Source organism: Bos mutus, chromosome 5, assembly GCF_027580195.1.
Source record: "Bos mutus isolate GX-2022 chromosome 5, NWIPB_WYAK_1.1, whole genome shotgun sequence".
In the NCBI taxonomy this organism is placed as follows: domain Eukaryota; kingdom Metazoa; phylum Chordata; class Mammalia; order Artiodactyla; family Bovidae; genus Bos; species Bos mutus.
The window spans coordinates 75,117,121-75,135,605 of record NC_091621.1 but is presented as its reverse complement, the minus strand read 5'-3'; the positions used below and the strand labels follow the sequence as shown (position 1 = coordinate 75,135,605).

The window sequence follows — 18,485 nt, the reverse complement described above, 5'->3', positions numbered from 1 at the left end:
TTACAAAGGGGGAAGGCAAGGAGGAGGAGAGCGTAGGTTGACTGGGTTTCATCTGACGTTATGTAGATGATGCTTCCATCAACTAAGAAAGCTACAGGAGGACTAAGAAAGAGGATGGATTCAGTGTGAATGTGACATGCTTGTAAGAGAAGGCACAAGGAGTTGGAGTTGCCTAAAGGCACTTGTATGTATCGCATGTGGGTCTGAGCTAAACGTATGAAGTGAAGTGAAAGTCGCTCAGTCATATCTGACTCTTTGTGACCCCATGGGCTATACTGTCCATGGAATTCTCCAGGCCATAACACTGAAGTGGGTAGCCTTTCCCTTCTCCAGGGGCTTTTGGATTCTTTCCCAGCTGGGCCACAAGGGAAGCCCATAGGCTTGGCCAAAAAGTTCATTTGAGTTCTTCCATAAGATGTTACAGAAAAACTCAAACATTTTGACCAACCCAACACACGTGAGAATTGATGGCTTTTAGGTAGGCATTAACCTTTCTGAGTGAGATCACTGAGGAATGTAAAATGAAAACAAAGTAAGACAAAACACAGGAGAAGAGTGCCAAGGAGAGAGAATCTTGGGGAATATAATTGGAGGGCAGGCTGAGAAAGGGACCCAGTAGGACCCACTAACATGAGTGACAGACAGTAATGGATGTGGAGCAGGAGAGAGAGGCTTCTAGAAAGCCAAGAGACACTGACTTTGAGAGAAACAGACAAGCCAGTGGTAATAAATAGCAAATTTTAAAAACAATAAACAATATGGCAGAGAGTTCCAAGCAAGAGGAAGGTTAAAAACAATTTATTAGAAATAGGAAGCAAAATGGATTATTGGTCATTTTTCATAGCAGGGGTTTGAAAGGAACTAGTAGTTAAGAAGGAAAATACATAATTTAAGTAATTTTGTCTTCATTCCCTTTTTTCCCCCTTTCTGTCTTCTTTTTTGAGGAGCCTGGCTGTAAAGAGGAAAGGTAAAAAGTTAGAGCTAATGTGTTGTGCGTTTGTATGAGTGCTGTCTAAAATTATTTTTTACAGTGTAGGAGATTCTAACTCAATTGTAGATTGGAAAGAGGTGCAATTACAGCACTTCCCAGTAATAATGTATCAGAGAGAGAGAATGAAATAATTATGGGTCAGATTTCCTGTCTAAATATAGCCTTATCAAAAAATATGAAAACGTATTTGTGTTTAAGGGGAAAATAATAGTAAGAAGAGAACCTTTATTAAATTCAAGTTCCATTTTTTCCTTACTCATATTAATTATAATATTTTTGAATTTTTCCAAGATTTTTAGCTTCATTTCCTGAACCACAGCACAAACCCTTCATTCAAGAGACATGGCAGAGGAACCTCTCTGGCAGTCCAGTGGTTAAGACTCCGCTCTTCCAATGCAGGGTGCTTGGGTTCTGTCCCTGGTTGAGGAACTAAGATCCCATATGCTCTGCAGCCTCCCTCCCCAGCAAAAAGCAAAGGGCTCCATGACAAAGTAAATAAAAGAAAAAACTGTATAGAAAAAGAGTCATGGCGTAAACCACTTCTAATTGTTTCAACACATCTTTAATTCATGCCTACTAAAAGTCAAACATTATGGTAGGCACAGGGGAGGCTCTATTTTTAGGTGCTTGGAGAAGTGGAAGGAGTGATCTTAATTGCTGATTAGAAGAGCATGTCATGTACTGCTATTGAACATATGTAGGAAGTCACAGAAGCGAAGAGGAATGAATAAGTTACTGACAGTGTTTACACATGTGGGTATCTTTGGACGAGGTGACATTTGATCTAGTCTGTAAGTCTAAGTTCAGGTTTTCCAGGAAGAGCAACTCTGGCCCTGGGTGGCCTTTCCAGAGTGACGACCACATGTGGAAAGACAAAAGCACAGAGATAAGAGCTAGCTTGGTGCGGTATATTCATGGATAAAAGAAGGAAGACAAAACTACAAAGAGAGGAGATGAGGTGTTGATGTCAGATTGGGATTTAGATCCAGACAATTTTGGGAATCATCAGCAAAATCAAACAGGATGGCAAGGTAGACTGTTGGTCTGAAGAATGTGTGGTCCTCAAAGGGAAGGAGTGATGGGGGAGAGGTTGGGGCAACTGAGGCTGAAGAGTAGGAGGGGATGCTTCTATTCAGGACCTTTTATAGCTGGAGGAACATTTTAACATTAGTGAAAGTGAAAGTGAAGTCGCTCAGTCATGTCCGACTCTTTGCGACCTGTGGACTATAGCCCACCAAGCTCCTCCATCCATGGGATTCTCCAGGCAAGAATACTGGAGTGGGTTGCCATTTCCTTCGCCAGAGGATCTTCCTGACCCAGGGATCGAACCCAGGTCTCCCGCATTGCAGGCTGACACTTTAACCTCTGAGCCACCAGGGAAGCCCATCTTAACCTTAAGGGAGACTTAAATTTAGTAAGCTCACCTTGCTGGTAGAGTAGAGAATATATGAATTTAAGGTGACTCTTATTAAGATATTCACAACACAGATGTGAAAAGTTGCAAGTGGTGAAATGCTAGTGTTTCTGTAATTCCATATGGAGCTCCCTTATATAGGCAAATATTAATGTGGGATTTGTTGAGAGGATTGGGAAATGATTTAAAATATTCAGGTCCAGGACTTCCCTGGTGATCCAGTGGTTAGGACTCTGTGCTTCCAGTTTTAGGGGACACAGGTTCAACCCCTGATCAGGGAACTAGGATCGCACATGCTGCTCAGCCAATAAATAAATAACAAAATAAAATCACCCTTAAAAATATTCAGCTCTAGAATGAATGCTTGGATAGCATATCTGGTTCCGTCATTTACTAGCTGTGCAACCATAAGAAAATTAAGCAGCTCTTGGGCACTGCAGATTTCTTATCCAAATAAAAGTTTAAAGTAGTGCCCTCTTGAATAATTATTGGGAGATTCAAATGAAATGCTAAAACATATATAACACAATAAGTACTATTATCAGTAGCTGTGTATCCTTGCCTTACTAACCTCTAACTAATTGCCTTACTAACTTCTCTAGGACTCAGCTGCTTATCTGTAACACTGAGATGATAATAGTACCTACCTCATAAAGTAGTTGTAAGGATGGATGATATTAATTCCTATACAGTATTTACCTCAGTAACTCAAGAAATGTTAGCAATTATCATTAATAGTAATGTTATTTTTGAAATATATTTCAGAAACCAAACTCTATTGGACATATAAATTGTTGTTTAGTGTTTAAGTCATGTCTGACTTTTGGGACCCTGTGGACTGTAGCCCATCAAGCTCCTCTGTCCATGGCATTTCCCAGGCAAGAATACTGGAATGGGTTGACATTTCCTTCTCCAGGGGATCTTCCCGACCCAGGGATCGAACCTGCATCTTGTGCATTGTCAGGCGGGTTCTTTCCCACTGAGCCCAGTTTACCTGGGAAGCCCAGTTTGCAATGTGATTTTATGCAAATTATTTAAATTCTTTGTGTCTTTTCAAGCTTTTAGGACCCTTCTTATTTCAGAGGCATTTAAAAAGTCTACATTCAGCAATGCTGTTTTATTTCTTGGAGGCCCTGGGAGAGGAGGTGTACAAACTCTTCCTTGGTGGCTGATGAAGGGCAGTTGTTCAAGTAAGACGACTGTTTTCACCAATGACATTTCTTGTAACTACAAAGGGATTTTTATTCAAAACTTGACCTTAGCACTACAGCCTTTTATGGCATATTATAGTGAGAGGTTACAGGAAAGAGGTGTTTTTTTCTATATATATCTTATTACTCCTAGGGATGTTTGGTATCATTCCTTGGCCTGACCACACCTTTTTCTAAACAAGCCTCAGGAGACAGCATCAGAGTTGTCTTCCAAAAAATAAAGCCAAGCTAAACCGAAGCACCTCCAGGCAGCTTATTTTTCTTATTTTAAGGTGGGAGTGGTCCCCAGAGAGAGACTTAATTATGATCAGGGTACTTGGAACAAAACTCGGGAAAATTAAATTCACAGTTAGAAAAAAACATACCTAGAGGAAAAATAACTTCAAAGAAAAGGAATAAGTAAAACTTTCAATACTATAGTCTCACCATCATGGAAGTCTGGTTTCCTAGTGCTGGGTCAGTTCTCCCACAGTTCTTCCCCGCTACCCCAAGTAAATAGGATATATAATATATTTGATGGTAGGAAAGCCTGGCGTGCTGCAGACCATGGGGTCACAAAAAGTTGGACATGACTAAACTGAATAGATAAGAGAGAAAAATAAAGCTACCATGGTGGTGGGTCTACATATACACTTGCCTCTGGAATCTAGAAACATGCATCCAGTTAATTTTCTTGAGCTACATAGGCTTATAGAACTTTAAAGAGACATAGAGTTTGCAGGAGGATGTTTAGCTTAAGCTGTATCTCTGATCTTACTCTTTCATGTTCTGCTGATTTGAGATATGCTTAAGGATGCTGTCATGAGTAGCTAGCAATTTCCAGAAAAATTTAGACCAAACCGGATAGACCAGCCACTTGAAAGAAACAGAGAAGAAAGCAAGTCTCTGCTATATCTGCTTATGCTTCAGAATGTCACTTAAGTCAGTGTCTAGAAACCAGTTTGGCCAGGAGATGAATTTAGCTGAGTCTGCCCTCTGCTGACAGAAATCTTGCTGAAAAGTCAATAGATTGAAAAAATAAAAAATCAACCTGTAAAGCTTAATGTTAGACAATGCTCTGTGCCTCTGTAAAAATTACATAGTTTAGATAATATTAGTTTTTCATAATTTCATCCTTCATGCATTTGCTCCTTCAAATATGTGGTGGTGATGGTTTCATCACTAAGTCGTATCCAACTCTTGTGACCTCATGGACTGTAGCGTGCTAGGCTCCTCTATCCAGGGGATTCTCCAGGCAAGAATACTGGAGTGGGTTACTATTTCCTTCTCCAGGGGATCTTTCTGACCCAGAGATTGAACCTGGATCTCCTGTACTGCAGGCAGATTCTCTACAGACTGAGCTGTGAGGGAAGCCCTCAAATATGTATTCAGCCCTTATGTGGCCAGGCACTATTTTCAGTAGTGGAAATACACTGGTGAACAAGATAGACAAGATCATTGTTTTTATTATTTGTATTATCTTATTTATTTGGATGCTTCAAGTATTCGCTGTGGCACCCAGGCCTCATGTAGGATCTTACACTGCAGTGCACCGACCATCCGGTTGTGGCATGCGGACTCAGGAGGTGCAGCCCCCAGGCTTAGTTGCTCTGCAGCATGGGGGATCCTAGTTCCCTGACCAGGGATCAAACCTGTGTGTCCTGTACTGCAAGGTGGATTCCTAACCATTGGACCACCAGGGAAGTCCCGACAAGATCACTGTTTTAATGCAATGTACATTCAAGCAGAGGAAATGGACAAAAGCACAGAAAAGTGATGGAATATCACTTAGTAATCTTTTTTTTTTTTTGACATACATACATAATGGGATGATGTGCTAGAGATGAACTCCCAGTGACATCTTACAAGGATGCACCATTTAAATGGGAACCTCGATTGCAAGTAGGCTACTAGTAATCCACCTGAGGATTGATTAATGCAGGAGTATAAACAGAGCTAATACAAAGGTACTAAGACAGGGACACTTGTGGCTTCCCTGGTGGCTCAGAGGTTAAAGCATCCGCCTCTAATGCGGGAGACCCTGGTTCAATCCCTGGGTCGGGAAGATCCCCTGGAGAAGGAAATGGCAACCCACTTCAGTACTCTTGCCTGGAAAAACCCATGGACAGAAGAGCCTGGTAGGCTACAGTCCATGGGGTTGCAAAGAGTCGGACACGACTGAGCGACTTCACTTTCACTTTCAAGACAGGGACACAGCGGTTTGAATCAAGGATAAACGGAAGGTCACTGTGACTAGACAGTTTGAGTGAGAAGAGGATAGCTCAGAAATGGATGAGAGACCTAGATAGGCTCCAGATGAAAAAGATGCTTGTAGAATTTTATTCTAAGTGCAATAAAGCTATTGGCAGGTGTTTTTTTTTTTTTTTTAATTTTCATTTATTTTGGCTGTGCTGGGTCTTCATTGCTGGGTGTTGGCTTTCTCTGATTGAACTGAACAGGGGCTACTCTCTAATTGTGGTGCATAGGCTTTCCACTGTCATAGCCTCTCTTGTTGCAGAGCACAGGCTCCCTAGGGCAGGGCATGCCAGGCTTCAGTAGTTGCCACACTCTCGGGCCTAGTTGTCCCACTTACGTGGGATCTTCCTGGACCAGGGATCAAACCCGTGTCCTCTGCGTTGGCAGACAGATTCTCAACCACTGGACCACCAGGGAATTCCCCCTATTGGCAGTTTTTAAGTTGAGAAGTACAATAATAAAATGCCCACTTTTTAAAAAGAGCCATCTATCTTTAGGAAAACTGATAATGGATTTTATCCTAAAAATAATGCACACCATTGAAAGTTTTTGTGAAAAGATATGATCATAAAATTAAAATAAGATTCACATTTTAAAATATATCAATATCTGGATCCTGATTTTTACTTATTTTCCCTCTTTGGTGGTAAGTTTCAGAGGATATTGATCATATTTTCTACTTCTGTATTATCTTTACTATTAATAGTTACCATTCCCCATTTAGAAATAATGAATAGTACAAATCTCTGTATCTGAAATTTATCATGCAGGGGACTTTGCTAAGGAGGAAATGAATTTATATGTCTTTAATCTTTCTGCTTTTGAACTTAATTTGAATTCCCAATGAAGTGAAACTCATAGGTCATGAAGAGACCAGGGTTTGAGAGTTTAACGGCCCTTTAATTTTTATCAGAATGCTAGAGGATACTTGCATCTGACTGTGGGTTTTCCTGGTCAGATATTGCTAGTTATTCAGATTGATAGCTGACCTCACAAGGTGATGAGCTTATCTCTGACTCAGCAGAATCTATGCAATCACCAGAAGGCAAGCTTGTGGGCTGTGGGCAAGCAAAAGATGCTGGCTAGAGTTTTGTTTTGTTTTGTTTTTCCCATTCCTTAATGGGTACAAGGTTGAGATTACTTAAATCCGTCATTGAAAAACTGATGGTCATGTTGCATTTATCATCTATTTTTGGAGCTATAAAATCAAATGAATGAACAAGCAAAATAAGAATGACTTTCAACAAAGAAATTCCAAAACGAAACAGTAAAACAAGAACTTCTTATTGTGTGTGCCTGTGTTCAGTAGCTCAGTTGTGTCTGACTCTTTGCTGCCCCAGACTGTAGCCCGCCAGGCTTCTCAGCCCATGGCATTTTCCAAGCAAGAATATTGGAGTAGGATGCCATTTCCACTTTTCTTGCATTGGCAGGAAGGTTCTTTACCAATAGTGCCTCATTACTGACAGGCAATTTGCTTTTTCAAACTAGGAAAGGGAGTGTTTTGCAAAAAGTAACAACACATTACTTCTTTTCTGATGATGTGAAAAATTGTTCTTTGTTAAGGCATTTTCGTGAGAGTCTTCTGCAACTTTAATTTTGACAAAAAGAAGGTTAACAGTAATGCATAAATTGATTCAATGCAAAGTAGGACTGAGTAGAGGAGGAAGGTAGAAGTGAGCAGGGTTTATGAAAGAATCTAGCAGAGATTAAGTCAGGCCTGGCCTGGAGCTTTGTTACTATTTCCCAGGACCAAGGGAATGGTAACTAGACCCTGAAACCTGTTAGAACGAACTCCTCTTACTTCCTTGCTACTGATGTAGATCCAAGAGGAAGAAAAAGTGAAACCCTGTCTTTGCTTCTGTTCCCCGCAGAGCACCAGCGTCCCTCTTCTGCTTGGCGTCCAGTGGCCCTGATCCTGCTGACTCTCTGTTTGGTGCTGCTGATTGGCCTGGCAGCTCTGGGGCTTGTGTGTAAGTCCGCACTCTGACTTGGGGGAGGATCCTGGTTTCAAGGTTTGTCTAGGATAAGAAACACTTATTATTTTTTTTAACTTTGATTCTGGAGCCTGTGAATAAGTCCTTATTCGGATGAAACCCTGTAAATGATGAATATAGTGAAAGAAGCATTAAAATACGACAATCACTTTCCAGCTAAACATTTACATTCTGTTTGCAATAAGAAGGTTTTTGCCTGTTAATATATCAGTGTTTAACATCAGCAATTTTTAATGAATGTACACATCAGCCCTTTTCCATTTCACAAAAGACTACAGCTGCAGTGATCTTTGTTTCTGGCATTTATGGCTCAGTGGGCCATGCAGAGGGAAAGATTTAATTTATATCCAATCTCTTCAAGGTACAGAGAATAGACCAAGTCTTTAATCACTATAATATCTAATATTAAATATTATTTTTAAAAGGGGGGCTTCCCTGTGGCTCAGATGGTAAAAAATCTGCCTGCAATGCCAGAGACCTGGGTTTGATCCCTGGGTCTGGAAGATCCTCTGGAGAAGGGAATGGCAATCTATTTCCGAGAATATTTCAGTATTCTTTCCTGAAAAAGTCCATGGGCAGAGGAGCCTGGCGGGCTACAGTCCATGGAGTTGCAAAGAGTCAGACACGACTGAGCGACTAATACACACTCACACTCACACACACACTATTGTAATAAAGAAGTCCAAGAAGTTATATAATCATTTTGCAGAGACTTGTGGAAATCAAATAAAGAAGAATTCATGTATAAAAGTCTTTAATTTTCAAACTAGTAAGAATAAAGTTTAAAACTCAAAAACAAAAGGGGATAAATTTATTTCAACAGATGGGACCCTTTAACAATATGTCCTGAACAGTTGAAGAAAGTTGTTAACAGTAAAAGCAGGTTTTAATGTCAAAAATTTCATTTTTATAGGAAATTTTAGACCTTGTTTGTAATCTTAAATTAAATTTTTTAAAAAAAATGTATCTTAATGTTTCTACCCTGGCTCCCCAATTTTGATATAACTGTTGTTTTGCAGGCAATATTCTTTTCAGTGATAGAAAGTGACTCTCATGATTCATGGAGGATGTTTCTACTTAGATTTAGAAACTTGGAATTTAAAGCTAAGTTGAAATTTTCTAGCCTAGTCATATTGAGAAAATTACTTGTTCTCGCTGAGCCCAGTTTACAAAGCTATAAAATATAGAAATGATAATATTACTATGAATGTGATAAAAATATATGGTACATTGTCAATACTCAATATAATGATTAATAGATAAATGATGTATACTTTTAGGTTGAGTAACGGTTTGACAGTATACACAGAAAGATTTATTGAACAGTAAATATATTTAAGGAGTTTATCCCTGAAGCTGGGAACAGTTATTATAACTCTACATTTTCAGATAAGGAAATAGAGAAATTCATTTGCCCAGGGCAATACAATTTATTATAGCTAGAGTCCAAACTTGAATGTAGGCAATTTGAGATCTCAGAGCCTGGGATCTCAAACAGCATACTGTTTTGTTTTCCCCAGGTGTAGACAATAGAAATAAAAGTGAAGAAATACTCTGTCCAGCCTCACTTGGTAATTTGATTTAGTTTTTCAGTTCTACCAGCTCTCCAACACTCAGCAAGACAGCATTTTGCAAAAGGAGGAAAAACTGGGGAATCTCTCCCGACAGCTGCAATCTCTCCGAACCCAAAACAGGAAACTTGCAGAAACTCTGCATCACGTCGCTGAGAAACTCTGTCGTGAGCTCTATAACAAAACTGGAGGTGAGTGCTGATCACTGAGCTTCTCTCTGTTCTCAGCACATCTGTCCATACAGAGCTGATTCTCCCATCAGAGTACCTGGGAACCATGTATTATTCAGCAAGTCATCTGGCAAACTTAATAAAGGGTTTGAACAGCCAGGTCATCCCCAGTTATCAAGATCATGTAGTGCAACTGTGTCTGTTTTACAGTACAGGATGGGATTCATCAAGTTCAGACATTTTTAAATAATAAGTACAATTAATGTTGAATAACCAAAATAACACTACAAGTAAATAAAATACAGGATTACCTTATGAAATATTTCAAATAGAAAAATACAAACAAGAATATAATAACCATTTGCGTGTTGACCTCAGATTTTAAGATGTCAACATTTTGACACTGTACTGCTTTTAAAGTAAAGATATTTTTGTGGAATGATGGGATTTTCATCTCACTGCATACCCACAAGGGACTTAGTTTCAGATACCCAACTCTTAAAGGCCCAGGACCATGTGCCCACATAGGTGTTAGACCATGGCTCTGAGAGCCTAGTTCTTATATTTATAGTCACTACCCACTCAGTCCATCTCACCCTTGGTCTGTGCACTTACTTCTCTGACTTTGATGTCCATCTTAACTTCTGACTCATGGAGATTTGCTGGTTTAATTCATGCATGGCTTAGTATTTATGTGGTCTTTTTCTAAAATTTTATTTATTTGCGTGAGAAAATAATCCATATCCTATTGCTATATATTTCATTAAAAAATCCTTGTACTACTGTATAAGAGGATATTGAGGAAGAAAATTATAGAAACTTCAATGGTTTCTCAAATCCAATGCATATTGAGTTTCTGAACAGGTAAAAAGGTTCTTTATGAAATTAAATATACTTTTTTTTTGTGCTGAATTACACAGGGCAAGAAATTTGAAGTTCTAACCACTTATAACTACAGTCCATTGCCCATGAAAGCAGATCATGTCTGTTTTAACTCCCACTGTGTTGTTTTTGTTCCTGCTGTAAACCCAACTATAATTCCTGGCGTACAGTGGGTATTCAGTAAACATTTGTAATTATCATTGCCTGGGCAATTAAATATCTAAGAGAGAGAAAGAATCAATTGTTTCTTGGGTCATCAAATATTATGTGATTTTAAGAGAAGGAAGACAGGGTAGAAAATAACTTACTAAATTTGGTTTCTTTTCAAGAACACAGATGTAGCCCTTGCCCAGAAAAATGGAAATGGCATGGGGACAAATGCTACCAATTCTATAAAGAAAGTAAGAGTTGGCAGGGCTGTGAATATTTCTGCATTGCTGAGAACTCGACTATGCTGAAGATAAACACACAGGAAGTGCTGGTAAGGTCCTGAGGCTTGGTGAGTGTTTGAAGTATTCTCAGAAAGAGGTATTGGGATTGACATATATATACCGTTATATATAAAATAAATGACATATACACAGTGTTATATATAAAAATCCCTCTATAGCACAGGGAACTCTATTCAGTACTCTGTAATGACCTATATGGGAAAAGAATCTAAAAAAAAAAAAAAAAGGGTATATGTATAACTGATTCACTTTGCTGTATACCTGAAACTAACGCAATATTGTAAATCAACTATACTCCAATAAAAATTAATTTAATAAAAAGATTCTAAGCAATCAAGGTCCACAGACTCTCTCATTTATTGTAATCAAGGCTTAATCTTATTTTTATTGCTCTGAGTGATCCCCTGTGGTCATCATTTGTGGAACGATCTCCACAAATATCCACTCCTTAGAAACATGAAAGAAAGCCTTTCAAATTCACCATCAGTCAGGACTCAAATAAAGAATGTCTCAATTTCCTAACCTCTTTTGGCTTATGTAAGAAGGGAGCAATATTGGTGCCATACCAGGGGAACGAAAATTGCATTTCCTGCCTTTCTGTGAAAGTGACAAAACTTTTGATTGAAAACCATGCAATTAAATCATTTCCATAATCTGCAAATAAAGATCTTGCCTTCTGGAAGTTTATAACCTTAACATAGAGTGGTCAAGAAAAATATGAAAATAAAATTGGCATTTATTGATAGGTACATACAATTCAAATTCACTATTAAAATGCTGTGGTTGTTCCCTTTTCTCTTACATTTGTTATTGACTTTGAATTAAATTCCTCAAGCAGAATGACCATTGTTTACCTATCATTGTTTCAGCAGGGATCATGGCACAGAGTAGTTTATCAACAGAGTTATTTAATTAAAATTAATACTCAACTAAGTCTGCAGACTCTTAACATCTTTCTGTAAACTTGTCTCTGTGCATCATGCTCAGTCGTGTCCGACTCTTTGCGACCCCAAGGACTTTAGACTGCCAGGCTCCTCTGTCCATGGGATTTTCTAGGCAAGAAGACTGGAGTGGGTTGCCATATCCTTCTCTAGGGGATCTTCCAGACCCAGGGATTGAACTCGGGTCTCCTCCTGCATTGCAGGTGGATTCTTTACCCACTGAGCCACTGGGGAAGAACATCTTTCTAGTTGCATCTTAATTCCTTTCCACTTCCTGAAATCTATGATTATGATGAATGAAACTCTGCAGTCTCTCTCATCTACTAAAATAATCTTTTTCATCCTTTCTTGATGGCTTAGTTTAGGCAGAAAATGAGGTAATTTATTTGGCCAAGCCAGTGTAACCTGGCATAAACTCTGTTAATTTTTCTTATTCTCTTCTTTTCCTCCACCTCCAGCATATACTGAGGATTCAGATATACCACTGAAGAACACTATATTCAGTGGTTGGAAATATTATTATGAAAGTTACATAGTAATTTTCTCTCATGTACTTTGTATATTTATATATATTTAAATCACTTTCATATGATTTATTTATAGAACTTTTAACATGAAGGGATCACGATTTATTTGGTGATAATATTTTCAGCTACAGTTCCTTTGATATGCCTGTTTATGACTGTTGCTTAGCAATAGCTTCATTTATATTTGCGATAAACTTTTATTGAACCATTATGTGCCATTAATTATCTGAGGGGTTAAGAATGTGAAAATAAATAAAATGAAATGTATGTCCTTAAGGAATTCATAGTATTGTGGAAAAGAAAGACATAAAAATGTATAATTATAACAGATTTAGATAAATTTCACGTTAAAGAATGAGAATAGATAGAGGGAAATAATCAAACATTTTTCAATATGGACAGTAGAAAAGGAGTTCTATATATACAAATATATGAAACATTTTCCTTCTTCATCTGAGACATGAATCATCCTTATAAATTCCTCTTTTACCTTTTTTTTTTTTTTTTTTTTTTTTTATTCTTTTCTCCTTCCTGGTTGGTCCCTGTCACATATATTTGTGAAGATTCTTCACATTCCTGTACTTTTCCTTCCAGATTCTTCCATTTCCCAAATGTCTCCAAATCTGTCTCCCACATTTTTTTATATCAATCTTATTTAATCCTGTGACTTGAAAATAGCGGGCTGATGTGTTTCTTGGTTTTAGCACATCAGTATTCAGTCCATACTTACTAAGACAAAATAATTCTTTAACTTGGGCAAATTAGCTGACTTCAGGATGGACACTATTTTTTGTAAATGTCCTATTAGTTACATGGGCAGGACTCGTGTTGTTCTTGTATTAAAATGCAAGCCAGCCAATATATACGCATTTCCATGTATATATTATAACATCTAAAGCTAAAGGTTTTCTTGTGTGCCTTTCACAGGAGTTTGCCATGCCTCAGAGCTACTCTGAGTTTTTCTACTCTTATTGGACAGGGCTATCCCGCAACAGCAGCGGCAAGGCCTGGCTGTGGATGGATGGAACCCCTTACTCCTCCGAACTGTAAGCCTTTAGCATGTTACATGGGAAAAGCATTTAATAGATTTTTCTTGAGTGACAAGATACTGTGTAGGAGGACATCAAAGATATATACAGAATATAGTCCTTACTCTCAGCTGCTGCTGCTGCTAAGTCGCTTCAGTTGTGTCCGACTCTGTGCGACCCCATAGACGGCAGCCCACCAGGCTTCCCCATCCCTGGGATTCTCCAAGCAAGAACACTGGAGTGGGTTGCCATTTTCTTCTCCAATGCATTAAAGGAAAAGTGAAAGTGAAATTGCTCAGTCATGTCTGACTCTTAGCGACCCCATGGACTGTAGCCCACCAGGCTCCTCCGTCCATGGGATTTTCCAGGAAAGAGTACTGGAGTGGGTTGGCTCATAAATCAGTGAGAGAGACTAAATGGGATTCATTGACAGAGAGCAAAAAAGAGAGTGGGAGAGAGGAAGCTCTGCTATAGAAGAATAAACTGAAGCCCAGGTTGTAATGGTGACCTGTGTAAGGTCACACAACTCTACAACTTGTTAATACCTAGAGATAAAGTAAAACCTTAGATCTCTTGGTTTTCTGTGCAATGAAATGGGGAGCATGTTTTTCAAAATACAGTCTCTGAGGATTTACAATATAAACAATTATATTATCAAAAATTAGTTTAACTTATATGTGCATTTAGATAGGAATAAGTATGGTATATTCTTCGAGATTGGTAAATGTAATATCTATATCATCAAAATATATTACAAATATCATATGTTAATGCGTATATGTGGAATCTAAAAAAATGGTATAGATGATTTTATTTGCAAAGCAGAAATAGAACACAGACATAGAAAACAAATATATGGATATCAAGGGGGAATGGGAGGGGTGAATTGGGATGAATTGGGAGATTAAGATTGACATATATACACTATTGATACTAATGTGTAAAATAGATAACTAACGAGAACCTACTGTATAGTACAGGGAACTCTGTTCAGTGCTCTGTGATGACTTAAATGGGAAGGAAATCCAAAAAAAAAAAAAAAAGGATATATGCATGCATATAGCTGATTTGGGCTTCCCAGGTGGCTCAGTGGGTAAAGAACATGCCTGCCAATGCAGGAGATGTCAGACATGTGGGTTTGATCCCTGGGCTGGGAAGATCCCCTAGAGGAGGGTGTGGCAACCCACTCCAGTATTCTTGCCTAGAGAATCCCCATGGACAGCAGAGCCTGGCAGGCCACAGTCCATGGGGTTGCAATGAGTCGGACATGATTGAAGCGACTTAGCATGCACGCGTGCATAGCTGATTCACTTTGTTGTACAGTAGAAACTAACACAACATTGTAAAGCAACTTTACTCCAATAAAAATTAATTTAAAAATATATAACAATTTAAAGCCATGTTTGAGCAGACATCTTTCTGTATAACTATAGTGAAAAGTGTTAGTCACTCAGTCATATCTGACTCTTTGCAACCCCATGGACTGTAGCCCCCCAGGCTCCTCTGTCCATGGAATTCTTCAGGCAGGAATACTGGGGTGGGCTGCCATTCCCTTCTTTAGGGGATCTTCCCAACCTAGGTATCAAACCCGGGTTCCCTGCATGGCATGCAGATTCCTTACCATCTGAGCTGCCAGGAAAACCCCTATAGAAGTATATAAGATTTATTTTTCCAGGAGAAAGTATATATTCAATGTGATTATTTTTTATTCTACAGTTAAATAAACTGAGTCACAGAGAAGATAGATAATTTTTCGGATGGCAGTAAAATCATATGATAAGCTGGATGACAATGTGTATTTTAATTTTAGTCATAAATAGCTTTTGTTGTTTTCAGTGACCTGATGCCCCTGGAATGTATGTGGAAGTTGAGGGGCTGAGAAGAGAGGCTGGTGACCCCATCTTTTCAGTAAACTCATTCTGGGTGTCTATTCTATAAGTTTATCTAGCTTAGGACCCTCCCTATGTACTTTCCTTATTTTAGAAATAAACTATGATAAAATAACTTTTTTCTTTCTTTTTTGAGGTTTGATGTTATGATAGATTTGACCAGCCTGAGAAGCAGGGACTGTGTGACCATCCTCAATGGGAAGGCTTTTTCCAAAGACTGCAGAGAGCTGAGACGATGTGCCTGTGAAAAAGCTGCAGCCATGGTGAAGGTGCAGAGTCTCCATGAGCCTCTGAGTCGGAGGTGGAGGTGAACGGTTCTCCAGCTACAACCGCAACAGCAGGCCCCCTTCAGAGAGCTGGAAGCTTCTGCTCTGCAGATCACAACTCTTGACTCTTTATGTGCACCTGGCCTAATGTGGGTCCAGTTCCTATTTCTGTCCATTTAGTCCCTGTTATACCTTCCAGGTGTTGCTGTGGTTTAGTCACTAAATTGTATACTCCCCCAGGTACTGAAGATTTAATAATAACAAATATAAATAATGGAAAGTGTTGGCGATTTTAGAATGGACTTATGATTTAAGGAAAAACTCAACTTCAAGGTGCTCTTCCACAAAATATGATAGCAGTCAGTGTTGTGGTTATACGTGTCTTATTGAGAGTTTGTAGTTGCTTTTGCAATAGTACTGATTATTTCATTATTCGAGGAAACTAAGAGGTCTGGGAGAGGCATGCTTTCTTCAGGAGGATAGTTTTAACATTCTAAATTTTAAATCTTTTTAGTTATGTGTATGTTTTCAGCATATGGCTAAGGATGAGTCAACCGAATTGTGATAGGCTAAGTTATCTAATCAGATTGTGGCAAATGAAAGGGACACTGTGACATCAGACACAGCTGGCTTCTTGCGCAGGTGTCCCCTGCTCAGAATAACAATATACACACACCTAGCAGAAATTCCAAATAACACCATCAGGACACACTGACTTCATTGGCTTAGAGAGAAGTCGATTTTAGGAGTTTAACACTAGAAGGGATAATCTGTTATCATTCTTTGTTTTTCGACAGTGGAAGCTGGGATTCTTCACTTTTATTTTTCGTAAACATCTATCTCGTGGTGAAATGACATAAAATTGGCAAATACACAATAAAAGAAGATGGTTGTATTTACTCCCATCATACTGTGCCACTTATCAATCGTTGCTTGTAGATTTCCTTCTTATGAATTTTCCCTTCAGTTTTCCATTGATTAGCTAGGAAATTTCTTCATTGTTGAACAAATTTTGCATTAATTTATTGTGTCATGCAGAAAGAACTACATTTGTGGCCATAAAATGAAAGTTAAAGACCCCTTATTGTAATTTATTATCAGACAAATCCCTTTTCTCTTTTTTTAAATTTTAAGAATAGGAAATCATCATAATATGACTTTGAAAATATGACTTGTGAGAACAATTTTCTGTCAAAAATCAGAGAGGATAGCTCCCTGTGAATGGGTTTTCTAAAACGGGAAGACTTTTTATTTTCTAGATTCTTGCGCATTTAGGTAATTCTGAAGAAATTGCAGGGAAAAGTCAAATGAGGAACATGACCTTTCCTGGTAGATCTGAGTTCCCCAGGGTACGCAGTGAGCTATTTCTTTTCCTGAGGATATTGAACCGCTCTTAAAAACTTATCAACAGGAAACAGGTCAGGAGCCCTGTAGCAGCAGGAAATGTGAGAAGTCTGCTGGGAACTTTTGCTTTAGAGATAGTAGCTGATTGTGAAATATGTAGGAAGGTCTAGAAGACTGTCTCAGAGTTGGCCTCAATATTTGGAAGTCAGATACTTTCTAATGGAATTCTTCTAGTTTTCGAAGAATACAAAAAGCAGCATAATCTGATTTAAGATATATGTAACTTCTGGTACAAGTTTCATTGTATGAATACATTTTTGGAATCTAATGTATTATTATTCTTTCAATGTTACTAAAGTTTTTCTTTTCATACATTTAATGGCGTTTGAATAAAGCATGTTAAAAAAAAGCATCTTTACATTTGCAGGATAGGGTTTTATTTTTCCTATCCTTTTACTTTTTAAAAACTAATCTGAAAAATGGTACTGATGAACATATTTGCAGGGCAGGCATAGAGACGCACATGTAGAGGGCGGACTTGTGGGCATAGCTGGGGAAGAAGAGGGTGAGATGAACTGAGACAGCAGCATTGACATATCTACACTGCCGTGTGTAAAACAGATAGCTAGTGGGAAGCTGCTGTATAACACGGGAAGCTCAGCTCAGTGCTCTGGGATGACCCAGCAGAGTGGGATGCGGATTGTGGGAGGAAGACTAAAGAGGGAGGGGATATATGTATACTTATAGCTGATTCATGTTGTTGTACAGCAGAAACTTAACACTGTAAAGTAATCCTCTAATTAAAAATAAATCTAAAAAGAACTAGTCTGGAACTCAATGAGATGGATCAGATACCCAGTTCATTATTTGCTGGGCATCAGCGACGCAATGGACATGATTTTGAGAAGGCTCCAGGAGTTGGTGATGGACAGGGAAGCCTGACGTGCTGCAGTCCATGGGGTCGCAAAGAGCCGGACACAACTGAGCGACTGAACTGAACTGAGGGTATTAACTTGATTATCCTGGTGCTAAGGTCCAGTATCTTACCATTGTGTTGAAAAAGCCTTGTTGTTCTGGGCCAAAAGAAAAATGCAAGGAAAAATCTTCCACCCGTGCGATCTGTGTGGAAAGCAATATTGCTACTGAGGAAATCTGTAGAGGTTTATGCCAGCTGCTCTGTAGATAAAACTCAGACTTGTAAATACTGCATCACATGCTGACGGATGATGTCAGCCGAAGGATGTTTGCCTCTGGCTTCATTGTACTTCTTCTCAAAAGAGTTATTAAATGCTTCCTATCCTTTCTCTAAACACAACTCCATGACAATACTTTGAAGAGTCTCGAAGACAAACAGTCTTTCCTACTAAAATTTGCCATTGTTTCTCCTTTATTTCAGGTTATTATATTGAACTGCCAGCTGCCAGCTGTGCAAACCAGAAGAGACAGCTTATGTTTTCTTTGCTATTCTCCTTTTATGGGTTCAGCAGAAAACTAGAGAAAAATCCCTTTTATTGAAATTCCCATTTAAACTCCAAGTCAAGGGTAAATAAAGAAACAAATACAAAAACAC

General features: G+C 38.7%; 1 protein-coding gene across 1 annotated transcript in view; it reads left to right on the top strand.

Moving 5' to 3' along the window:
- CLEC1A (C-type lectin domain family 1 member A) overlaps positions 1-18,485 on the top strand; it is a 21,598-nt gene extending 3,113 nt beyond the window's left edge. The window contains exons 2-6 of the mRNA XM_005898859.2: positions 7,723-7,821; positions 9,431-9,607; positions 10,798-10,949; positions 13,316-13,434; positions 15,442-18,485. Coding sequence (XP_005898921.2) covers positions 7,723-7,821; positions 9,431-9,607; positions 10,798-10,949; positions 13,316-13,434; positions 15,442-15,616 — 722 coding nt within the window. The 3' untranslated portion in view covers positions 15,617-18,485. The remainder of the gene's footprint in view (positions 1-7,722; positions 7,822-9,430; positions 9,608-10,797; positions 10,950-13,315; positions 13,435-15,441) is intronic.